The 25,156-nt window shown below is 45.1% G+C and overlaps 1 protein-coding gene across 6 annotated transcripts in view; it reads right to left on the bottom strand.

Annotated features, from left to right (window-relative positions):
• LOC100580619 (inositol hexakisphosphate and diphosphoinositol-pentakisphosphate kinase 1) overlaps positions 1–25,156 on the bottom strand; it is a 55,018-nt gene that overhangs the window by 19,974 nt on the left and 9,888 nt on the right. For 2 of the 6 annotated variants that reach the window (XM_030814205.1, XM_030814207.1), the window contains 17 exons: positions 25,057–25,143; positions 24,863–24,938; positions 24,609–24,718; positions 24,440–24,522; positions 24,095–24,226; positions 23,815–23,936; positions 23,358–23,540; positions 21,214–21,355; positions 20,801–21,024; positions 20,349–20,476; positions 20,026–20,140; positions 19,749–19,856; positions 18,706–18,822; positions 18,394–18,558; positions 15,708–15,798; positions 12,130–12,255; positions 6,043–6,180 (listed from right to left, as the gene is read on the bottom strand). In XM_030814205.1, coding sequence (XP_030670065.1) covers positions 6,043–6,180; positions 12,130–12,255; positions 15,708–15,798; positions 18,394–18,558; positions 18,706–18,822; positions 19,749–19,856; positions 20,026–20,140; positions 20,349–20,476; positions 20,801–21,024; positions 21,214–21,355; positions 23,358–23,540; positions 23,815–23,936; positions 24,095–24,226; positions 24,440–24,522; positions 24,609–24,718; positions 24,863–24,938; positions 25,057–25,143 — 2,147 coding nt within the window. Of the gene's footprint in view, positions 1–6,042; positions 6,181–7,664; positions 7,848–11,369; positions 11,433–12,129; positions 12,256–15,707; positions 15,799–16,433; positions 16,584–18,393; positions 18,559–18,705; positions 18,823–19,748; positions 19,857–20,025; positions 20,141–20,348; positions 20,477–20,800; positions 21,025–21,213; positions 21,356–23,357; positions 23,541–23,814; positions 23,937–24,094; positions 24,227–24,439; positions 24,523–24,608; positions 24,719–24,862; positions 24,939–25,056; positions 25,144–25,156 lie in introns of all 6 variants that reach the window. The other 4 variants (XM_030814201.1, XM_030814202.1, XM_030814204.1 and 1 more) reach the window with 4 other exon arrangements.

Below are 25,156 nucleotides of genomic sequence, written 5' to 3'. Positions count from 1 at the left end.
ATCCACAAAAATTAAAAATAAAAAAGGAGGCCAGGCGTGGTGGCTCACACCTATAATCCTAGAACTTTGGGAGGCCAAGGCAGGTGGATCACCAGAGGTCAGGAGTTTGAGACCAGCCTGGCCAACATGGTGAAACCTCGTCGCTACTAAAAATACAAAAATTAGTTGGGCATGGTGGCACGTGCCTGTAGTCCCAGCTACTCAGGAGGCTGAGGTGAGAGAATTGCTTGAATGCAGGAGGTTGCGGTGAGCTGAGATCATGCCACTGCACTCCAGCCTGGACGACAGAGTGAAAATCTGTTTCAAAAAAATGAAAAAGAAAAAGAATATGTTGTTTAATTTCTATATTTGTGAATTTTCCAGTTTTCTCTTCTGTTATTAATTCTAGCATCATTCCATTGTGGTTAGAGAAGATCTTTTGTATGACTTCAACTTTTTAAAATCTATGGAGACTTGTTTTGTGGCCTAACATATGGTCTATCCTGGAGGATATTTCATGTACATGTGAGAAGCATCTGCATTCTGCAGTTGTTGGATGGAATGGTCTATATATGTCTGTTAGGTCGAGTTGGTTTGTAGTGTTCTATTTCCTTACTAATTTTCTTCTCTCTTTTTTTTTTTTAATAGAGACAGGATCTCACGCTGTCACCCAGGCTGGAGTACAGTGGCACAATCACAGCACAATACAACAGCCTTGACTTCCTGGGCTCAAGGAATCCTCTCACCTTAGCCCCTCGGATAGCTGGGACTACAGGCATGTGCCACCATGCCCAATTAATTAATTTTTTGTAGAGACAGGGTCTAACTATGTTACCCAGGCTGGTCTCAGATTCCTGGGCTTAAGTGACACTCCTGCTTATCCTTTCTTGTCCTCCCAAAGTGCTGGGATTTCCTTACTAATTTTCTGTTTGTGTTTTTTTTTTTTTGAGACAGAGTATCACTCTGTTGTCCAGGCTTGAGTGCAGTGGCATGATCTCGGCTTATTGCAAGCTCCACCTCCCGGGTTCATGCCATTCTCCTGCCTCAGCCTCCCGAGCAGCTGGGACTACAGGTGCCCGCCACCACGCCTAGCTAATTTTTTTGTATTTTTAGTAGAGATGGGGTTTCACCATGTTAGCCAGGATGGTCTCAATCTCCTGACTCTGTGATCCACCCGCCTCGGCCTCCCAAAGTGCTGGGATTACAGGTGTGAGCCACCTCGCCCGGCCATTTCCTTACTAATTTTCTGACGAGTTGTTCTGTCTGTTATTAAAAGTGAGTATTGGCTGGGCACAGTGGCTCGTGCCTGTAACAACAGTATTTTGGCTGAGGCAGGAGGATCACTTAAATCTAGGAGGTCAAGGCTGCAGTGAACTATGATCACTCCACTCCAGCCTGGGCAACAGAGCAAGACTCTGTCTCTAAAAATAAAATAAATAAAAGTAGGTATTGAAGTCTCCAACTACTATTGTAGAATTCTTCCTTCAATTCTGCCAATGTTCGTGTCATGTATTTTGGGGCTCCGTTATTTGGTATGTGTTTATAATTGTTTTATCTTCCAATAAATTGACCTCATTATCAATATATGACTTTCTCTTACTTGTAAAAACTTTTTTTAAAGAGACAGGGTCTTGCTATGTTACCCAGTTGGAGTACTCCTGGGCTCAAGCAATCCTCCCACTTCAGCCTCCCAAGTAACTAAGACTGCAGGTATGCAACTCTGCACCCAGCTCCTCTTGTAACAATTCTTGTACTTAAAGACTATTTTGTCTAATACTAGTATAGCTACTTCAGCTCTCTTTTGGTTACTATTTGCATAGAATATCTTTTTCTATCCTTTTAGTTTCAACCTATTTGTGTCTTTGGACCTAATGTGAGACTCTTGTCAAATATAAGACACCTGGCATACTCACACACACACACACACACACACACACGCAGGCATGCACAAAGAAAGGTGGAATCTGTTAGAAAACAAAACAACATAAGAGAATATTACTAAAATTACAGTTAAAGGTATAAGTTGGAAGTCTGTCTTATTAGACTTCTCATTTGTTTATAATTATAATTGATATTATAATTATAATTAAATATTCACATTGTTAGAGTAAATAATAATTTTTTTTTTTTGAGATGGAGTTTCGCTCTTGTCACCTAGGCTGGAGGCCAGTAGCGTGATCTTGGCTCACTGCAACCTCCGCCTCCCAAGTTCAAGCGATTCTCCTGCCTCAGCCTCCTGAGTAGCTGGGATTATAGGTGCCCGCCACCATGCCTGGCTGATTTCTGTATTTTTTAGTAGAGACAAGGTTTCACCATGTTGGCCAGGCTGGTCTTGAACTCCTGACCTCAAGCGGTCCACCCTCCTCGGCCTCCCAAAGTGCTGGGATTATAGGCGTGAGCCACCATGCTGGGGCGTTAAGAGTATAAACTATAAATTAATAAATTAAAAACACAAAACACTATTATATTTTCCTAAATCTTGATTGCTTTTCTTCTGCTCACCTTATTATAATAGTCTTTCAATGAGAAAACTGTTGGAGTTTTCTATTTTTATTTATTTTTTGAGACATGGTCTCAGTCTATCACCCAGGCTGGAGTGCGGTGGCACACAGCTCCCTGCAACCTTCACCTCCCAGGCTCAGGTGATCCTCCCACCTCAGCCTCCCAAATAGCTGAGACCCCAGGTGCATGCCACCATACCTGGCTAATTTTTTTTTTTTTTTGGAGAGATGGGGTTTTGCCATGTTGCCCAGGCTGATCTTAAACTCTTGAACTCAAGTGATCTGCTGGGATTACAGGTGTAAGCCACCATGCCTGGCTGAATTTTTGTTTGTTTGTTTTTATTATTATTATTTTTTAGAGATGGAGTCTTTCTGTGTTGCCCAGGCTGCAGTACAGTGGTGTGATCTCAGCTCACTGCAACTTCTGCCTCCCTGGTTCTAGCAATTCTCCTGCCTCAGCCTCCCAAGTAGCTGGGACTACAGGTGCATGCCACCATGCCCGGCTAATTTTTTGTATTTTAGTAGAGACGAGGTTTCACTGTATCACCCAGGCTGGTCTTGAACTTCTGAGCTCAGGCAATCCACCCTCCTTGGCCTCTCAAAGTGTTAGGATTACAGGCGTGAGCCACCGTGCCTGGCCTTAAAATTTTTACTGTAAGTAATATTCCATTTTCTATAAAAATATTTAAGAACTGCAAATTAGAAAATAAACCAATTCAATGTTAAATAAATAAACAGAGTCTCTTGTGGACACTTTAAAAAGTGCATTCTGGGCCGGGCGCGGTGACTCATGCCTGTAATCCCAGCACTTTGGGAGGCCAAGTCAGGCGGATCACGAGGTCCAGAGATTAAGACCATCCTGGCCAAAGTGGTGAAACCCTGTCTTTACTAAAAAAATACAAAAATTAGCTGTGTGTGGTGGTGCGCACCTGTAGTCCCAGCTATTCAGGAGGCTGAGGCAGAAGAATTGCTTGAACCTGGGAGGCAGAGGTTGCAGTAAGCCAAAATTGCGCCACTGCACTCCAGCCTGGCAACAGAGTGAGACTCCATCTCAAAAAACAGAAAAAAAGAAAAAAAAAGTGCATTCTGGCCAGGTGTGGTGGCTCGCACCCATAACCCTAGCACCTTTGGGAGGCCAAGGTGGGTGGATCACCTGAGGTCAGGAGTCCAAGACCAGCCTGGCCAACATGGCGAAATTCTGTCTCTACTAAAAATACAAACATTAGCCGGGCATGGTGGCATTCCAGCCTGGGTGACAGAGCGAAACTCCATCTCAAAAAAAAAAAAAATGCATTTTGAGGCCAGGCACAGGTTGTTCACTTGCCTTACAATGTTTTTAAAGAATGCTCTCTGCACAGCCACTTTTCTGCCCTGAGTAAGTTAGAGTTAGGCAAAACAAAGTTAGGCACTTTGTGTCAATCCTTCAAGTAGCCCACCAACAAATTAGAACAGACAAAATTCTTTGAGAGTAAGGTCTTCTCTGCTCCCTCTGGAACCAGGAACCAGGGTCCTACGCTGGGAACACGGGCTGTCATCTTCAAGAGCACAACCAAGCCAGGGAGGAGGGTTGGGGCAAGAGTGAGTAAAAATGCTGCAAAGCTTTTCTGCCATTTTTAGGTTGCCTCTTTCTGGATTCAGCATTTTCCTGGTTACTGCAAATCTTTTACTATTCTCCAGAGTTCTCACAATGTTGGTTCTAGCAGTTTTTTCCTACTTTTTGGTGTTTCTGTGGATGAACAAGCCCTTGGAGCTACCTACCTAACACATGATTTAATTTTTACGTTTAGATTTCTGATCCATATGGAGTTTATCCTGGTATAGAGTGTGGGTTCAATTTCAATTTTTGTCAAACGGCTATTCAATTACCCCCCATCTATTTACTGAAAAGTCTTCCTGGCTGGGTGTGGTGGCTCACACCTGTAATCCCAGCACTGTGGGAGGCCAAGGGGGGTGGATCACCTGAGGTCAGGAGTTCAAGACCAGCCTGGGCAACATGGCAAAACCCCATCTCTACTAAAAATACAAAAATTAGCCAGGCATGGTGGCTTGTGCCTGTAATCCCAGCTACTCAGGAGGCTGAGGCAGGAAGAACGGCTTGAACCCGGGAGACGGAGGTTGCAGTCAGCTGAGATCCTGCCACTGCACTCCAGCCTGGGTGACAGAGTGAGACTCTGTCTCAAAAAAAGTCTTTCTGTCACACCTGTAATGCTACTGCTTTGAGAGGCCAAGGCAGGAGGATCGTTTGAGCCCAGGAGTTCTAGGCTGCAGTGAGCTATGATTGCAAAAATCAAAATTAAAATGACATTTTATAGAATGATTTAAAATGTGGTAGGGCTAGTATTTGCTCACTGCCCTTCTTTTCAGGGTTTTCTCTCTCTCTTCTTTTTCTCTCTCTCTCTCTCTCTCTCTTTCTCTCTCTCTTTTGTGGTAGAATCTTGCTCTGTCCACCCAGGCTGGAGCGCAATGGCGTGATCATAGCTCACTGCAGCCTTGAACTCCTGGGTTAAAGTGATCTTCCTGTTTCAACATCCCAAGTAGATGAGACTACAGGCACACGCCACCAGGAACAGCTTCTTTTTTTTTTTTTTTTTTTTTTTTTTCTGGAGAGATGGGGCTCTCACTATGTTGCACAGGCTGGTCTTGAACTCCTGGCCTCAACAATCCTCCTGCCTCAGCCTCTAGAGTTCCTGGGATTACAAATGTGAGCCACTGCACCCCACTCATTCTTCACTGTTCTTGCTTGTTTATTTTTCAATGAAAACTTCAGAATTCAGGAGTGATATTTCTGTGATGTTTAGTTGGCCTATGCAATTATCCTTTTTTTTTTTTTTTTTGAGATGGAGTCTCGCTCTGTCACCCAGGCTGGAGTGCAGTGGTGCTATCTTGGCTCATAGCAACCTCCGCCTCCTGGGCTCAAGCAATTCTCCTGCCTTAGCCTCCCAAGTAGCTGGGATAACAGGCACACACCACCATGCTCAGCTAATGTTTGTATTTTTTTTTTTTTTTTTTTTTTGAGATGGAGTCTCACTCTGTTGCCAGGCCAGAGTGTAGTGGCGTGATCTTGGCTCCCTGCAACCTCTGCCTCCCAGGTTCAAGCGATTCTCCTGCCTCAGCCTCCTGGGTAGCTGGGACTGCAGGTGCACACCACCACGCCCAGCTAATTTTGGTATTTTTAGTAGAGGCAGGGTTTCACCATGTTGGCCAGGATGGTCTCCATCACTTGACCTTGTGATCCACCCAGATAGCCCTCCCAAAGTGCTGGGATTACAGGCATGAGCCACCGCGCCCGACCTTATTTTTTTTTCAGTAGAGACAGGTATCGCCATCTTGGCCAGGCTTGTGTCAAACTCCTTACCTCAGGTGATCCACCTGCCTCGGCCTCCCAAAATGCTGGGATAACAGACATGAACCACTGCACCCAGCCAGCAATTATACATTTTTAAGTGTACTTTTGTGTCTTTGTGCATTGCCTAACTAGCTTTCTAATTTACTACTTTCTTATATTCTAGGAAGCATGGGCATGGGGGCAGAGAGAAGCGTAAAAAAATAAGAGTATCCATACCTGCAGATGCCTGTGCCTGGGCATCAGGGTGGCGCTGGCAGACTCTACTCAAGAATTCACTCACTTGACGTAGGGAAAGGGCATTATGCAGTGTTTCCAGAGGGTAGATGGTAGGCACCATGGAACACCCTTCAAACCCTGTTTGAAAAGAGATGGGCAAAGTCAATGTTATTCCTGCCAGATATACCCCAACTGGCCAAGGAAGCATGGAGAGTCCCTGAGAGCCATCAGGAGAGTCCGTGGCTTTTGGAGTGTGGGGTATCCAAGACTCTGAGGAGAGGGAACTCTTTAGAGCCCCTAGGGGAGTCTGTTTTTCTCACCTTCAGATTTCCTAAAACATCTACCTGCTAAGGCCTCAAGGTGAATCAAATCACCTCTCATGCTACCTATGGAGAGCTTGCAATGTACCATGGAAAAATAAACAGAATCCCAGTAGGGTAAGCACCAATGTTGCTCTCACACTTTCTAGGGGAATAAAACAAGGATCCAGAGGTAAGGGGTGAAACTGCAGATCTAACATGAGATAGGGAGGTCAGGGAGCTGGGAAGAAACAGCAGATTTCGGGTATCATGAATAAGAGAACCAGATTAAGGAAAAGGACATGGAATCAGAGAAGGGGTTCATGCAAATTCAGGATGTTGGCAGAAAGGCTAGAATACTTGGATGCAAACGGGAGGGCATGCAATACACATGAAGCTCAGCCCAGGAAAACCACATGCATGAACAGGATGGGGATGGAAGTTCTTTCTTGGTAATTTCCATCACATCAAAGCTTCACCCTTCTGATCTACTGGAAAACCCCAGACTTGCTAGGATCTTTCTACTTCATCAGAAAAATGAGGCAAACGCCCTAGAAAAAAGAAAAAGTACTTAGTCTCTGCTCTAAACCCAAGAATTCCAATGCAGGTTGATCAGTCTGGGTAGGGTCAAGGGTAAATATAATATGTAACCCTAATACTAGGGACTGGTGAGGGAAAAAATGTCCCCATTGGAGGATCAAGCAAAACACATCCAAACCACTATCTCAGTCCCCAATCTTTCCTATGCCTCCTCAACACCTCCTTAAAGGGACTAAGGATACACGGGACAACAAAGTCTATGCAAGACAGCTTCCTGTTCACCAGTGACTAAAGCCCATAGCTCAAAAGGATTATAACCTGACCATCTTCGAAGCTCTGGACTTTGTTTGCCCCAAGGATACAATTGAGGCTTCTGTGCCTCAATTTCCCCCATGATCTAGTGGCAGGAGGGCAGGAAAGTTACTGTCTCTAGCTCCTCAGAGTGGCTAGAAAAACATTTGGATTTGAAGATGGTGGTAGTAGAGGGTTAGAGTGATAAGAACAGATTCCAAGGCAAGAGATTACTCCTGTATTGAATAGAACTGGGAAATGAGTAACATTAGGGGGTGGTGAGAAAGGAGAATAAGAAGGGGATGAGCAGCCAATGCTACAGCTACCAGGCATTCTGGCCCCAATCCCATCCAAGCGACTAAATGCAAGTTACATAACCTTAGGGCAAATAGGAGAAAGAAATAGGTGGGCTCTCCTGCCAGAAGTGCAATAAGCAAAGCAGTCAGTCCCAGCCAGGGTAGTGGCAGCAGCCAGCTTGGTGGCAGGGGGTACCGTAGAGGCACTCGGGGTCATCCTGGCCTGAGCGCAGCCAGTTCCGGAAGAGGCGCAGGTGGTAGGAGCACTGGTGCAGGTGATGCGCCAGCGTGGCATCCAAGGAGACTGGCCGGCCCCCTGTACAGTCAGAGGAAAAACTGCGCAGCAACCGGACCACAGGGTGCTGGTCATCCAGCAGCTCTGGAGGGGGTGAGGGGACCACGGCAGGAAGCACAAAGATAGAGAAAGAGAAGAGGGAGAGACAATGAGGAGGGCACTGACTAGCACAAGCATTACTGGGAGGTGGGGGCACTCAGATCCCAGGTGAGCTAAGAGAGAAGCAGAGATGGTCAGAGCCACTGGGCATCTCTTACAGGGAAGAACAGTGGTGTCATCATAGAATGAGTCTGAAAGAAGGGATAAGTGAGACCTCATCATACAGCAATGCCCTCCCCTTCCTCCATGAGCATAATTCAGTCAGTGCTTGTAGACAGCAGTCACATCATTGTGAACAGGGGTGAGCTGGCAGTTTTGTGGCTGGAAGTCTTGACTACAACATCATTGAATGAACCCTACTTAGGGCCTGCATTCTCAGGTGAATGGATTTATGAAGTAAGGGTAAAAACGAAAAAGTTCAAAGTCACTCATAGTGTCAAGGATGGTATTGGGTATCAAGATAGTCAAGCTAAAAAGGCTCTTTTTTAGGGCAGGCCTTCTGGACCACACTCTAAGATAGCCGAAGACAGGGATGGTATTAGGCAACTGGCACAGGAGACTGGCAGGAAACGAGGTGTAGAACTCCTTTAAAACGGTACGTGTGGAAAATGGAATCAGTATGTGAAAATACCAATATTGACTAACCATTCTTTACCTTACGGTTGTTTAAACAATCAGTTAAAAAAAAAAAGTACACTAAAACTCAGGACTTAGAGATACTGTATCCATTACAGAAGCTGAAAGTTAGATACAATTTTATATTTTCTTCCCACTGCTGGTGAGTCTAACTGCACTTTTTCAGCTGGTGAGTGGAAAAGCTTTGATTCTGAACCCCTCATTTTAGCTACTTGGCAAACTTTGTGGATGCATGTAATTCAGCTACAAAAGGTTGAAGGCAGTCAAAGACATGTGGAGAGGGGTGTAAGAGGAACAATAGTGAAAAGATCTTAGAGAAAAGGCGTGGGATCTTAAGACATGATGTGAGGATGGACAAGAACTTGAGTACAGGATGTTGGTATAGAGAAGGTAGAAACAAGGCAGCTGAGGATGACTGCTCAAAACTCCCAGACCAGAACTGGCTCCACAAGGTGATCCCATGAGACTGTGGTCTTCAGAGACCTTAGCTTGGATGTCAGGACGGATTTCAGCTCTACCTAGGCTAGTCTTGTGAGCACTAAGTATGTACCAATGGTCACATAGTTATATGGGTCCCTAGAAGATAATGGGCTTGACAAATCCAGTGATCACACCCTGACATTCTGGATGAGCCTGAGCCACAGTCTTTCCCACTTTATTAATTTACTTTGGTGAATTCAGTGTGCAGCTTAGTAATAGGCTATACTTGTGTGCTGGATATAGTTACAGGATATAAGAGCAGCTTATTAGGAACAGAGGCAGGGATAGGCTGAGGGCTGCTCTCCCATCAAAGTGTGAAGACACACTGCCTTGCCTCTTCTCCAGAGCCATGTCCAGTATTTCCAGCTGCTGTTTCAAAGCCAGATATCATGGCAAGGAGATGGTGATGACAGAGCTGCTATGACTTATCTGCAACTACAGACAAAACATCCACTTTGTAATTGCTGGTCAGTCAAGCAAGATCTCGGCCATGGAGAAGAGCCTTCATATTTCTTGAGGGTCAAATTGAATCTAGATAATCTTCCTCAGAAAGTGACATACAGCTCCAAATTTCTCCTGTTGTCAACAGTTAGAGCCCAGCTTCTGGCTTCTTAAGCATGTTAGCCTCCAAGCTCCAGCACAAGAAAAACAAAGGAGGCCACAAGACCCCTAAGGAAGTGTGCAGGGTATTGGAGATCTTAAATTTGTTTTCCTACACAACACCTGCATTTTCCAGCTCTTTTTTCCTCACCTCTTTTTGGCAGAATTAAATCTTCTTCAACGGGTGAGGCTGCTAAACAGGGCTTCGGGGAACTGGAGGTACATAGGTCTGAGGGTCTGTTTCATGGACTTGGGTCTTTTCTTATGGCACCTAAGAACTAGGAGATATGTGATTTAGCTCTGATTTCAGGAGCCCACGTTCCTTGTACTATATTGTGGACCCTAAGTCCAAGTCCCAGGCTGTGCTATTGATGCATCAGGTTCTATTCTGGAGGTGGCTATGGCACATGAAGGCCAGAAGAACTTGAAGCTAAATGAGCGGGCACACCCCTGAGGCTCTGAATGGGAACTCCTGCCACAGGCACAACTAGGAGCCTGGGGGCAGGGATAAACTGAGCCAACATAGGCTGGTCAACCTAGGGAGAGATTTCAGCAGTGCCTTGTGAAGATGTACAACCTGACTGGGCTAAAATCTAGCAGTTGTCACTTGCTAGGCAATAGGAGATTAGCACGTAGAGGTTTTCTAGTCAGGAAGCCAGCCTAGTTTTACTTTCCTCAGAGAGTCTCAGCTCTTTAATAGAAGAAAACCATACCTAAAAAACCTAGATTTACCTCGAAGACAAAATATAATACAGAGAGAAAAATAAGGATACCAAGGATAAAACTTTGAAAGAGAGTGAGCCTGGGTTCTCCTGCTATACCCTACAAAGAGACCATACCCTTCAATTTATGGTTTACAGAGATCTCCAAGCTCTCCCACCTTAGTGTGGGCAGACCCGGTTCTTCAATGGTCTTAAAATATTATTCCTTCCTAAGTTCCCCGAGAATCCCCAGAAGACATCTCCACTCTTCAAACTTCTCTGCAATAGCTTTACCATAGGTAGGCTGGTGCCACATGGAAACTACACTTAAAAACTCAAGTACGGTCCTTTTTCTTTTACCTACTACTTCCTACTCCTTTCTTTTTATTTTTTATCCCAAAGCAACCTGGGCTCTTGTTTTCTAGGCCCAGGCACTAGGTTAGTAGTAACATAAAGCAAATGTCAGGAGCACAAGAGCCACACAAAATACACATAATGGTAGGAGAAAGATATATGGAGATGGGAAACTATATACTCAAGACTAACACCCATATAAGTAGGCTTAGGAGCTGGGAACTGCAGCATTGCTCCAAAAGAGGAACAAACTAGTCATCCATATCCACCCCAACAAAAGAGTTGGAGAAAACACAGAAAGATCAAAGTTATATAAGCTGAGGAATTGGGGGTATGGGGGAAGAGAAGAAATGGAATCAATCTAGGAAACACTATTCCCATCCTAAGAAGGGGAACCATCATATCTGTACACAGCCCGGCAGTCATGTGATAGGAAAGGGAGAGGTTTAATCAGTATTTTGGTGGTGATGCTGACAAAAGTGACATAACGGTGATGATGGTGATTATGGAAGTAAGACCTTGAGTTGCCACAGGGATGGGGCAGCCAGGCTGCAGCCAAGACTAAGGCTGTCATAAAGAAACCATCCCAGGAGGGACACTTAGTGAGTGGCTCATTCAGAGACAGCAGGGTGTCAACATGGTGGAAGGAGAGGCAAAGTCAGTGTTGAAACTCAGAGTTAAGTGTCTAGAGGTGACATGGTGAGGAGGAATGACATTGAGTCAGAAGCAAACGTACCGTTAGTCGGATGCTTTGCAAACGACACAGAAAATCGTTTTACGGCCGGGACAAACAAGAGCTCTGGGGAGAAAAGACATCATGGGGATTATACCCACCCTTGTCCCCACCCTCTGCTCTGGAGTTTGCCCGCAAGATAGTCCGTTCTTTAAAGTTGGTTATCTGACCTGCTCCCCTCCCCATCCTTTGGATTTCTAACACATATCAATCTCTTTTCCTTTGGTAAATCTCTTAGGAATCTATGTGTCATCTGTACCACAATGCACCCCTACAAGCAACCCTAATTTTACCACTATGTCCTCTTTCTGGTCATTTGGAAATAAAATCTTCACAGAAATATTCATCCCTTCCCCTAGTCTCTTTCCTTATTATCTTTTCTGCCTTAGCTGAGTAACATTCCCTTCCCTAAACCCAATTTTCTGGATTTTAATCGAGGTTCCACCACATTCTTCCCAACCATGCATCATCCTCCTTGGTCCTTACCCCTACAGGCCAGAATCCAGGAAAGAGTACAAACTGATGCAGCAGGACTGTATGTGGGAGATTATGAAGGGATAAGCATAAATAAGTAGTATTTTTATGGCAAGAGGGAATGCAAATGGAGGGATGAAAGGGGTCCTGGTTTCTTCTCCCATCTATTACTGATGAAGAAAACTTGTTATAAGGCCAGTGTCATCTTAAGCATGAATAGTTCTTGAGCTATGTCCTTGCTGAGAGACAAGTGAAAAAAGGAGTTATCCCCCAAAACCCACCCACATACCATCTCGGTGCTTCAGACTGGCAGGTGGTAGCTTTTTGCCATGGCTGCGGGCGTAGTCCTGAAGATTCGGGGCGCTGGAGGAGCCACCCAGCACTGTGGTGCTGAACAGCCCTGTGCACTGTGAGCCTGCAAGGCCGGGAGTGCGTTAGTAGCCACGTAAAGCCACAACTATCACACAGAACTATACACAACTTCACATGATAACATCAAGACACACACACAGCCATTCACAGCCACCACCATGTGGCCATTCCACATAACCACAAATGGCTTTACACTTCCGCATAGTCACAGTGGGCAAGCAAAACGGGGATTCCTCTGAAGAGCTACATGGCAGAGACAAGAGGCCACTACAAATGCAGGGTTAGTCATATTAGGGGATTCAAAGCTACTGAAAGGGATAGACTGTACTCTCCAGGTGGCTCTCAGAAATGCTAAAATAACAGGTAGGTCCCTCTAGATTCCCCCCAGATTTAATTCGGCACCCCTTACCCAGGATATATAGCTTGAGAAACCCAGAAATCTAGCCCTTATAGATTTGAAAGGAAAAGGCTAGAGACTGTATTCTGAACACTCAGCTGGCACCCTTCCAATCCTTCCTAAGTTTTTCATCCAACATCCCCTCCCTTCAGGCATTTTGACCTTTCCCAGGAATGAAAGTATGAGGCTCACAATTTTTTTTTTTTAAGACAGGGACTCACTGTGTTGCCCAGGCTGCAGTGCAGTGGCACAATCATAGCTCACTGCAGCCTTGGTCTCCCAGGCTCAAGTGATCCTCCCAACTCAGTTTCCCAAGTAGCTGGGATTGCAAGCACACACCATCATGCCTGGACAATTTTTTAATTTTTAGTAGAAACGAGGTCTCACTATGTTGCCCAGGTTGGTCTCTAACTGCTGAGCTCAAGTGATCCCCCACCTTGGCCTCCCATAGTGCTGGGATTATAGGTGTGAGCCACAGCCCCCTGCCTCATTGAACTTTTTAAGCAAAAAGAACTCAGAGATCATCCAGTCCAACTTTCTTATTTTAGAGATTAGAAACTGAGATCCAAAAGGGACCTCCTTTGCTCAAGGTCACATAGTTTTTTAGAAGCTAAGTTGGACTAGAATCCAGGTCTCCTGACTCTGAGGACCAACTGTATTGTTAGAAAATAAATAACTATTTTTTTAGGAACCAGCACAGTTTCTGAAGTCAAGATGGACACAAATTGAAGGGCTTGTGAAGAATCAGTTGATTGTATGTAGAGCATGCCTATTATGTGATGAGCACCCTACTAAGAAGGAATGCAGGAAATAACAACAAAAAGATATGTTTTATTCTGCTCTCAAAAGTGTATTATCCTGTAAGCCTATGCTGAAAGCCAGTTGCCCACACATATAAATTCAAAGAAAGCAAAGAGAACTCCATTGCCAGTGAGAGGATTAAATAAAATTTGAATAATCTCTGAAGTATGAAATAAATCAGACCAGTCACTCTCCCCAACAGCTGATCTAGAGGAGGGTTAGGACTCCATGGTCCCTTCTCCTACTATAGCCTATAAGGACAGAGTGGTCAAGAAGAAACAAGACTGATACCCAAGTTCTCAGGATTTGCCTCTCTATTTCCAAATCCATCTTTGCCAAGACCCTGGGTTTGGCTTGGGACTTAACATTCATAGGGGAAATGGATGGTGTGGAAAGGGGTTCAGTTCCCTTGAGGCCACCAAGAAGGGACCATGGTTTCAGGGGTCCCAGGATTTCGGGGTCACCAGAGCAATCAGGAAGTTCAGATGCCTGATGATTCCCACCCTGGAATTCAGGACCTCTCCCCTATACAGCAACTTCCTCCACCTTTCATGTTCAAACAGGCTCTGGAATGAGATTCCAGAGAGTAATAACAGTTGCTAAATATGACTGCTTTTCTGCAGAGAAGCTAAAACTAGCTGGCTCTATCCCAGACCACCCCAAGTTTTGTCCTACATGCACTTCCTCCACTGAATACTTTTCTGGTGCAGTCATGCCAACTCTGTTCTGCCCAGTCCTCAGATCATCTCAGAGGGTGGTCTCTACCTTATCACCACCATCTGCCAACCAGCTTCATGTCCATACTTCTGCCTTGCTCTTCAAAGCATTCCCATGGCCCACTTAACTGGGACAGACACACCTATCCTCTTTTCTAGTCTGTCTGAAACCTATTCTTTACTGGGACTTCTGGGAAGAGAGGTCCATGTCTTATATCTACACTATTGTTGTTTTGGGTTGTTTTTTTTTTTGGAGACAGAGTCTCACTATGTCACCCAGGCTGGAATACAGTGGCGCAGTCTCAGCTCACTGCAACCTCCATCTTCTGGGTTCAAGCAATTCTCGTGTCTCAACCTCCCAAGTAGCTGGGATTACAGGCATGCACGAGCATGCTCAGCTCATTTTTGTATTTTTAGTAGACATGGGGTTTCACTACGTTGGCCAGGCTAGTCTCGGAACTCCTGACCTCAAGTGATCTGTCTTCCTCGGCCTCCCAAAGTGCTGGGATTATAGGCATGAGCCACCGTGCCTGGCCAGATCTACACACTTGTCATTTATTTCTCATGCCCCAAACCATCTTCCTCATTTCAGGAATCTAGAAGGCAACTTATTCTCATAAAATTAGCCTGGAAAGTTACCAAAACCTTTCTCCCCCATGCTGGTCCAAAAGCTGACCATTTTGGGGCCAAGAAAATGGGTGCCAAGGACAAAGGCAACAGAAAAATTAGAGGCGCTAAATAGAGAGAATAATAGGACAAGATAGAAACAGCCAGGGGACCAAGTCCAGACCCCACACAATCATGTCTGACCTCCAGTTCTAATTACTGGCTCACAAGGCACTGTGCTCAGAGATAGTTCCTCCCAAGGACTGCCCCCCACCCAAAGAATACAATACCCTCTGAGGCTTGGTCCTTCCTGCCGTCTGTGCTCTTAGAAAAAGCTGAATGATGTTCTCTACCCCTTTCCAGGGATCCAAAAATCAAGAGACATTTCCTCAAAGTCCTGAGAGATGCCTCTGCCACTACACCAGTCTCAGACTTGACAATTTTCCAGAAGGAAGGGGAAAAAGTTACAGGATTAGGAGATGATGCAGGAAAGGGCAAGGTGGTAGGAAGGGCAAGAGCGGGGATGTGAAAAACATAGGTTTCAGGGGAAGACATGGCACATTTCTTCAAATGAGGAATACGACATTTATGAGGGTTGCAAGTACCTCTATTTATAGTTCTGTCTCTGATAACTCTGAAGGTTCAGAGTCTCCATGGCCCCTTAAGGTCTGGGCTGGACTGGAGGGACAGATAAGGAATGAGAGGGAAAGCCAGAAAAATGCCCTTTGGCCAGGGAAATGTGGTTGGTATAGAAAACCAAGAGATAAACACCTTCCTGTGATGGAACAATCATCTGAGATCCAAGTTCACATCTAACTATGGCTTCTCCCACTTCATTCTCCCTACCTCCACCTGATGATATTCCACTGACTGGACGGTCCCAAATCCCATGACAAAGGTTTCCCACAATAAAACTCTGAAGAACAGACAGACAACTTTTCCAACAATAGGTGAGAAATGCTGGCAAAACCATACCTAGGCCACTCTGCTTCATTTCTGTGGGTGGCCGTGAAGATGAAAAGAGCCGGTAGCCACCAGGCCTCGAGGATGAAGTCTCAGAAAGTACCTGCAGAAAAAGGACTCTATATTAATCATTTTGCCACCTCAACCCGAAAGTATAAAACCCAGGTCCTGGATTCCTGTCCCTACAAAGCCAAGCAATGTTAGAAAGTTTGGAAGAACCAAAGGATTTATAGGGGAAGAGGCATGAAAAGGGAACAGAGAAGGTACTTTATGGAGGGAACTGTCCGGGGCATCTTTTTATACTAGAAGGCACTTCTATTTTCAAGATGCCTTTCCCCACAGCCCTCCCGTTCCCAATCTGAGTTTGAGAAATCATTACTCAACCCATTCCCAGTTCTCAGCAGAGCAGAGTTTCCTAACTGTATCTATTCCCCCCACCAGACTCAGAAAGCCAATCACAATGACTCAGCCACAAATAAGAGTCTGACCACCCTCTCTTCTTTCCATGGGAGAGTTGTGGCTACTGCAACCATACTACATTTCTTGTTTGAACCAAGAAGCCCTCCCCTCCAACTATCTCACCCCTAGAAACATGAAACAGAATTCTTACAGTGCCCACAAGGGCTCAATCACACAACCCTCAAAACACACACATCCCACCCAGATAGTGTCTGAGCCCCTAGATCCCAAAAGGCAAAGACAGAAGGCAAAACAGGAAGGTGAGGTAGGGAGGGACACCTGTGTGCAGGATGCCAGGTGAGTGGTGGACACAGCCCAGGGCTGTAGGTCGATGGCTAGGGAAGGCCGGGGGAGGTCTCCCGACCTCCTGCGGCGCCGTCCCCGCAAGGGGATGAGGTCCAGGTTCCCCGTGCACTGCATGTTCATGACCTGCAATCAGACCGGGTGGAAAGCCGGGCACGGCTCCTTTAAACCCCGTGCTCCCAAAAGCCCCAGTGCCCACAGGGCAGAGCTAGTTATAGGGCTAGAGAGGATGACCAGCTAGGGCATAGCTGCTATAAAGGTCATAAGTTTTATAATCTAAAATAGTCAAAAAGTATGAGATGACAAGAGGAGAAGAAGGGATGGAGGGAAGGATAAGTTGTATGCCTATATTTATAGAGCAAGGAAGATAAACATTAACATTAGTATCATAAGGCTTTGTGACCAAGGAGCAGAGAGATGATTTTCTTGCAAAGCTGAGGAAAATATCCTGGACAACTATCACCCTGGATAAGCCAGGGTCTAAGCAGCACTAGTAATTGAAAAGAAGGAATGTGATTACAATAGGAAGCTTCCTATAGGCCTGAAAGAAAGAAGTCAATCTTATCAAGTCTGAGAGATGATACACAGAGAGCTTTCCTTTACCTGTGCCTTGTTTTTTTTAATGTTTTAATTTTTAAAAATTTTTTGTAGAGACAGGATCTTGCCATGTTGCCCAGGCTGGTTTTGAACTCCTGGCCTCAAATGATTCTCCCACTTAGGCCTCCCAAAGTGTTGGGATTACAGGTGTGATCCATCACACCCAGCTGCATATTACCAATGTCAATTTCACCTTAAAATAATCAAGTAAAGGATGAATCAAAAGAAGAGACTGCAGTTCCTCTTTTCAGCTTTCTCCAAAATCTGAATTGCAAACCTTTTGCTGAACCTAGGCCAGCCCATTATAGATTCTTCTGATATATCCCTAAAATGGAAAAATCAATTCCTCTAAGATAGAGACCTGGCACCGAGCCAGGGTGAACAGAGTCATTAGGACAGAGCAGAATCTAAGTCAGACAGTCAAAGTCTCTGAGACAGGGATAAATTGTGCTGTCAAAATGAATGTAAGTGATACAGAAGGAGCTAGATAGGGGGGGAAAAAAGGATATAATTGGGCCAAAGACAGAAACAGTTTTTCCAGGAAAAAGACTAAAACAAAAACCTCACATGGTTAGCTGGACACAATATGAGATTAATAACACTTACTTCCTTTAGGCTAGAGAGCTAGAACCAGAACTAGAGACAAACTCCAAGAATAGCAGAATATAGGCCCATGCTGATAAAGATCCTCACCAGAACAAGAGGAAGACAGACAGAGCTCTTGACTGACCCACTTTCTGGAACGACAGTACAGATAAAGTGCCAGGTATTTGCTCCTATCTGAACTATAATTTTTACCCAAGGTGACCAAGAGCTGCAGAGGGCTGGACCTTTAATATCAATTGTATTGTTATTATATTACTGCTTATTGAGCATCTATAAAGTAGATACTACTCACATTTTAGAGGTGAAAAAAAATTGAGGCTTAGAGAAGTTAAGGCCAGAGAAATGTAGAGAAGTTACCCAGCCAAAGTCACACAACTTCCAAGTATTAGACTGGGATTTTCGTCCAGAGTTCAAGCTGTTTCTACTAGATTTCCTTTTAAAGAACTACTTTTCAAATTCATCCAGAGGCCTCCTCCTTAATCTTATCTCTTTAAACCCTTATCTCTCAGGCATCCCTCAATGGCAACTCTTTAATCTGAGAAGTAGCAACCAGGTTAAAGAAGCTCTATTGGGAGACCAGCTGTGAAAGAGAGATTAAGTAAAACATATCAATCAGAGCAGGAGGACTCTGCTTCAAGTCCCAAGAGTCCCCCCAAGGGGATCTAGAGGATCTGTGGATATAGTCCTATGAGCACTGCCACCCCTTCATTTTTTCCCATGGCCCTCTCATTACCTCCATGGAACCAGCTTTTCGGTTACGAATGAGGGGTGATCTCCTCGGGAGGCCAGGGCCCTCAGGAGGCTGGGGTGAAGTCTGCAATGCCTGGTCTGGCTCATCTGATGCCTTTCCTGGACACAGGTTCTCCATACTGCCTTGGTTGGTTTTCATCTCCTCATTCTATACAATAGAAGGCAGATAAGAGAGGTGTTAATGGTCTCCAAGCTCCTAATCCCAGACTACCCAGCCCTTTTACTTCTCCCTGTACCTTTTCCCACCACTTGGTTCCTAAGTCCTTCAGTCCCAAATCCCAGCACTCTGACCCACCTCAGAAGAGGCTGGACGGAATCCACAGCCAGCTGGGGCACTGCCTTCTTCCTCAACACCTTTCACTCCAGGGCTGAAGTGTAGCTCCACATGGAACCGTTCCTCTGATAAGGGATCCTATGGAGCATAACCACAAGAGGGGGAAGTTGGGAGAAGCTGGATATTGTGGTGGAAGTAGAGAGGAACTCAAGAGGATTCATCCTCCCGGGAATTCAGGGTCTTGTCCCACTCCGGGGCTGACCTGTTACAGCTTCCTTTCAACTATATATTGTCTCTTACAGGATCCTCATTCCCTCATCTCTACCATTTGTGATTTCGCCATTGCACATGACTTTTGAACTTCCAGCTTTACAACCCTTCCCATCACCTTCCACAATAACTCAGCTTGGCTATGGTGCATATAGCAGAACATTTAAAGACATCTTGTGGGCCGGGAGCAGTGGCTCACACCTGTAATCCTAGCACCTTGCGAGGCTGGGGCAGGCAGATCACTTGAGTCCAGGAGTTTGACACCACCCTGGGCAACATGTTGAGACCCTATCTCTACAAAAAATTAGCTGGGCATGGTGGCACATGTCTGTCATCCCAGCTACTCGGGAGGCTGATGTGAGAGGATCACTTGAGCCCAGGAGGCAGAGGTTACGAGGCTGCAGTGAGCTCAGATTGTAGCACCGCACTCCAGCCTGGGTGACAGAGTGAGACCTTGTCTCAAAAAAAAAAAAAAAAAAAAAGTATAATTGTGGAGCCGTATGCAGAAGGTATATGTATAACCATGTTTGAGGAAATAAGACTCATAACATTGTCCCAAATTCCATACTCTTCCTAACGCCAGAGCTGTGTTCTAGGTTATCTCTCTGGCTCAACAACATCCCAGAACATATTTTCCGTTCCAGTAGGAACCTCCTGGATGCTCTGTGTCATGCTGTGCCTAAGTGCCACACCTAGCTGGATTCTCCAAATTATAAGGATAAGCAAGTTTTTTTTTTTTAATAGAAGTCAAAAGAAGGGGCCTTCCTTTCATCCCCCACCTGCTAGCTCCTCACCTGTGTGTTGTCCTCATAAAGCATAATGACAATCTGGGTCATGTAGTTAAGCTCTGAGATGGCACTAAGATAATCCAAAGCTCGCTGCCATTGTGCATCCTGGGTCTCCTACCAAATGCAAAAAGAGGTAAGCCATTGCTTAAGGAAACGGGAGCCAGAGAATGAGCAGGGAGCCAATGAGAATGGAGAAAGCTTTCATTTAAAAAGCATGAGGAGAAGAGTAAAAGAATGCTGGGAAAAAGCTGTTCACAGGCTAAAGAAGAAGGAAGATCCTTACATCAAGAAGTCCTCCATAACGGAAGACACTGAGCAGGGAGTGGACATGGCTCTCACTGGTGAAATAGAGACGCGTTCGAACGTGGCGACCTGGGGAGAGCACGCCTCGGGAGTACCTGAGATAACAGCTAAATCACTCACACAGTCAGTTAACCCTGTTCCCACCCTTCTGCAAACTCCCTCCTTCCACCTCAAAGACTTCTCTCCTTTCCATCCCAAAATGTTGTCTATTCTTGGTTCCCCAGGCTGTCCCAGCTTTGATTCCCCCAAGGCTCCCTGACATGCCCCTCCCTCCATCCAACACCCCTCCCAGCCCTCCCTCACAGGGGATGTAGCTTGTTGACAGACTCATCCTCGTGGGTTCTCTGCAGGTCAAGTAGTATCTTCCGCAACAGTGGAAGACAGAAGCCCACAGCAATTTCCAGTTTCTCCTCCCGACTGATCCCGTACTCCTAGGGGCCACAAGCCAGGAATAAATACCTCAATAAATCTTGTTTTCTCATGCCTCATATTCCCAGGACCAAGATCATGCCTGTCTTCACCTCACGTCTAGGGCTTCTTTCATATCCACTACATTCCCCCTCTTCCAGGTGTCTCCTGAATTAGCCTCCTGTACTTACCAAGAGCCAGAGCGGACCCTGAGAAATGTAGCAACTCAACTTATTCCTTCTCTAAGTTGCTTTCCTCTAGTCCCAAATCACCCTTCCTTTCCACCTTTTCTCTCTTTCCTTCCCAACACCCTCATCCCCAGGCTAGGTCCCTTGTACAAGACACACCTGAGGAATGACCACATCAGCCAGTGCCTTAGAGAGACGGAGCAACTCTGCTGTGCCTTGAAGTCCCAGACTCCCATTGTGCTGCACATCATACTTGACACAGTCATAGATGTCAGGGATCTTACTGATATCATAGCGCCCACTCTTCTGTCGAAAGTCACGCTCCAGCTTGCTCCAACGCTGTAGCATTAGCTCTAGTGTCTCACTGTGGTAGAGTTGCAGGTCTGGAAGAAAGGCAGAAATCAGATAACAATCAAAGATTTTACCTCCAACAAAAGACTCTGACGACTCTGAAGTACAGCCAGAGGGAGGAGGAGGCCTGGTCTCTGACATTTAGGAGATGATACAAGAATGCCTGAGAAACCCATCCATACCTGAGACCTTGAAGGGAAGATACTAGTATTCATACCCACCTATAGACCTGGGGTCCTGCATTCGTTCCTGGATCTGGTGGGTGAGGTTTTCAATCAGGGCAAATACCTGATCACACACCTTCACAGGATTCTGGATGATAGTCATGGAGTTGAGCAGGGAAGTACTTCTGGTGGGAGCCAGCTATGAAGAATAGAGAGAAGAAAAGCAAGATAGGCTCAGCACTAATTGCCCAGATTCCTGTGAGTTTATTACACAGAGACTACCCACAATACAGATCTGTATGATGGTTCACTCCAGTGAGCATTCTTAGGTTACTGGGCATACTAGCAGTTCTAGGCCTTCAGGTAAGGGCACTGCTCTAGCATATAGTCATCTAAGAGGGATTGATTTTAAGAGTCCAGAGAAAATAAAACAGACCTAAGTTCTTTTCTTGAGGGCTCTAGAATACACATGGAAAATACTGGAGAATAAAGATTAAACCAAAACCCCTCAAAATCTCCACAGAATGTTTTCATGAGTAGAGATCACAGATAACATTATCTTCTTCTTCTAAACAAGATGCTAGCCTGAGCCTAGAGTAGAAATGCTGCCTCAGAACTGGGTTCCGACTCAGACTTGTAGGACAGTAACAGTTAATGAGAAATGGGGAGGGAGAATCAAGATTGTGGCTGAAAATGCACAATTCTATTTAGGTCCTCCCAGGTTTCATTCTTGCTCGCAAAAGAAGGCAAGGCAGAAAAGGAAAGCTGCCTTAGCTTTTTTGAGTTTGACAGTGAGCAACGGATTGGGAAATGAAGGAGCAAGTTCCTGTTCCTTATCAAGTCCTACTCAGAGAACACAGAAAATCCTATGGGCTCATAGCAATGTGCTTAGCTACTTAACTCATTTAAGAACCAATCAGAAATGTTACACAACAATGTAAATATATGTAATGCTACTGAACTGTAAACTTAAAAATGGCTAAAGTGGTACCATAATTTTAAAGTTTTAAACATTTTTTTAAAAGAACATGTCAGAAATGAGGAGTGGGAAGAGTAGAAAACAACTGCCTGGTCAATTGTGGCCTAGATATGCAGGAAAAAGAATGACCATATTGGGTAATGGCATATAGTGGGATTAATACTATAAAGCAATGTAACGGCCTGGGCATTGGAGTTAGACTCCTTGGGTTTGTATTAGCTGGATGACATGAGGAAAATTGCTTAGATTCTTCTGAGCCCAGGTTTCCTTATCTGTAAAACGAGAGGAAAGTCCTTGTGGTCTGCACTCCTTGTAGTGCTTTAAAGATGACCATCAATTCTTTGTCTTCCTTCCCTTCCCTTAATTCTGGCTGGCCCTGTAACTGTTTAACCAATAAAAAATAACAAAGTTATGCTGTGCTAATTCTGGGCCTACACTTAAGAAAGCTTCTAAGCTTCTGCTTTTGAATATCCCTAAAGCTACCATTTAATACATCCAGCTATCACGCTACAAAAACCATATGAAGAACCATGTGGAGAAAAGAGGCACTGAGATTACGGGGAGAGCAGGAAGAGGGAGAGAGTCAGCCATCCCACAATCCCAGCTGAACTTCCACATGGTTCCAGCTCCAGTCAGTATCTGACTGCAATTTCAGGAGAGACTCCAAGCAAGATCAGATGAGCCCAGAACTGTGACAGATAATAAAATGGTTGTTGTTTCAGGTTACTATGTTTTGCGGTAGTTTATTATGCAACAATGGATAACGGAAACGTTCTTTTGTTCAGGATCCTTGGGATCAGAGCTGTGCTTTGGAATTGAGAATCTGTGGGACTTTAGAAGTTAATACAGTACATATGCCATATGTATATAATACCTCCATCAGGGCCCATGGCATAACCAAACACATTAATATTTCTGCCACAAAATGCATGACTATTTACACTAACTGGGAAAACTAAGGATTATAAAAGTCTTATGACAGTTCGTGTCAGGTTTAGCTGCCAAATGAATCTCAATGTCAAGAAAAAAATCTTTTTAATTTTCAAAATCATGCATCAGAGATTGTGGACCTGTACTTATCTCAAAGGGTTGCTGTAAGGATTAAATAATATATGTGTAAAACAACTAAAACAGTGCCTGGCATGCAGTAAATACTGTTATTATTGATCCCTACTATTTAGAATTCTAGGAATTGGGGATCCAGGCTATTTTAGAGCCTGACCTGATCGTAGTCCTCAGGGCCAAAGGGCGCATCCTGCTGTAGAATATGGTGCAGCCGAGCCTTCACCCGGTGCTGGCAGCTGCTCAAAGAATCCCCATCGCTGTCCAGTAGCCCATTCATGTTGGCACTCTTCACCATTTGTACCAAAATGGGTGTCAGCTCCCCTTCTAGAGCCAGAAGGCCCTAAAGAGAAAGCACAAGGTCTATTTGTTTCCCTTGCACGTTAGCATCCCTAGGCCTAGGTGGTCCCAGGGATTGAATGGAAGCTGGTTGAAGAGATGGGGCCTACCCTCACTAATTATTGTCAGCTCATTCTCGGTAGTACAGAATGGGTCCAATACATGCAGAAACTTCTCTGAGTTGGCCTACAAGCACCCTGAGATGCTCCAGCTGGTTCTCCAAACTCTCTGCTTCTCTACCTAACGGAAACTGGGACTATTAGAACTGTAGTATGCACCTTGGCGAAGGCAGCAGCAGTCATCTGAACACGACCCTCATCAGAGGCATAGATCTTGAGATCGTGGCGGAAAGTGCTATGGAGACGAAGCAGCCCACAACCAGGGAAGCCAGCATAGTCGCCTGGGGACAAAGTGGGGGACCAGGAATGGACTGCTATAAATACTTGTGGAAGAAAAAATGTTCATTTCCCCACTGTCTCTGTCCCTTCATTTTCCCCAACTTACTCTCTAATCATTTTATCCTGGCCCTGCTATGTGTTCACTCCCCAAAACACTCACCCTGTCCTCCAGGGTACATGCAGCGAAAAGCTCGCCCCAGCTCCTCAGCCTGAACACGGCCAGCAGGAGTCAGTTCTCCACCCCATTTCAGTACCAGCAACAGAGATGGGGCCAGAGTTTCCCTCTGTGGATCTGAAGGAATAAGGGGCAGTGAATGGTCTAGATCTAAGAAAAATAGTGGGAACATCTAAATGTTAGCTCTTCTGAGGAGACCAGAGAGGTAATTGGGGGTAAAGGTCATCTATAGACTCAAGTAAAAGAGATCTGGTGGGGAAAGTAGATGGACAAAAAAAATAAAAAGAACACAAGATCTGAGAGGTAGTGGTAAGGGGGACTACATCTTACCTTGCCCCTCATTAGAAGCTTTTACTCCATGAGGGTAGGAAGTCAATTGTACCTTCCGGTTTATACCTGAGAAGTGACCATACCTGCAGGATAAAGTCACAATTTATTTTCTGTTCCAGCACCCCAGTTCTCACTGTTATTGGCTCCCTTTTGCTATCCCCTTTCTCACATCTCCAATACAGACTTCAGCTGCTCTAGTTTTCCAGTCTTCTCCTCGATCTCACCACCTGGTTCTTTCTCCAGTTCAGCCAACAACAGCCTTGTGATATCCAGCACCTCCTAGAGGAAATAATAAGGTATCCATGCAGAAGGCCAAGTCCTAGACAGTTACCTTTCCATCCTAGTCTTTTATCAAGACTCCCAGTGCCGTATCCTCTATCTCTCTCATAGCACTGCTCCTCCTGGCCAGATTCACTACCTTACCTGGAGCTGCTCAGGTCGCTTGAGTTTTAATTTCCCTGTCTTGTAGCCACCATGTTTTTCAAACAGAGCAAAAAACCTGAAGAAGTAATGAGAAGCTTCAGTGTGGGATGAGACAGTCAAAGCCTCCAGGACTTGCCCCCCATGCAGTCTTCCTCACGAAAACCTATTTGTGTAAATTAGGACACTCTTCCGACCTTGGGTGTTTCACTTCCATCTTCATCTTCTGCTTGGGAGTACGATCCCCATGACGAATAATTGCAATGACACAACGAAGTTCCATCCTAAGATCATAAA

Source organism: Nomascus leucogenys, chromosome 6, assembly GCF_006542625.1.
Source record: "Nomascus leucogenys isolate Asia chromosome 6, Asia_NLE_v1, whole genome shotgun sequence".
Classification (NCBI taxonomy): Eukaryota; Metazoa; Chordata; class Mammalia; order Primates; family Hylobatidae; genus Nomascus; species Nomascus leucogenys.
This window is presented reverse-complemented; position numbering and strand designations above follow the sequence as displayed.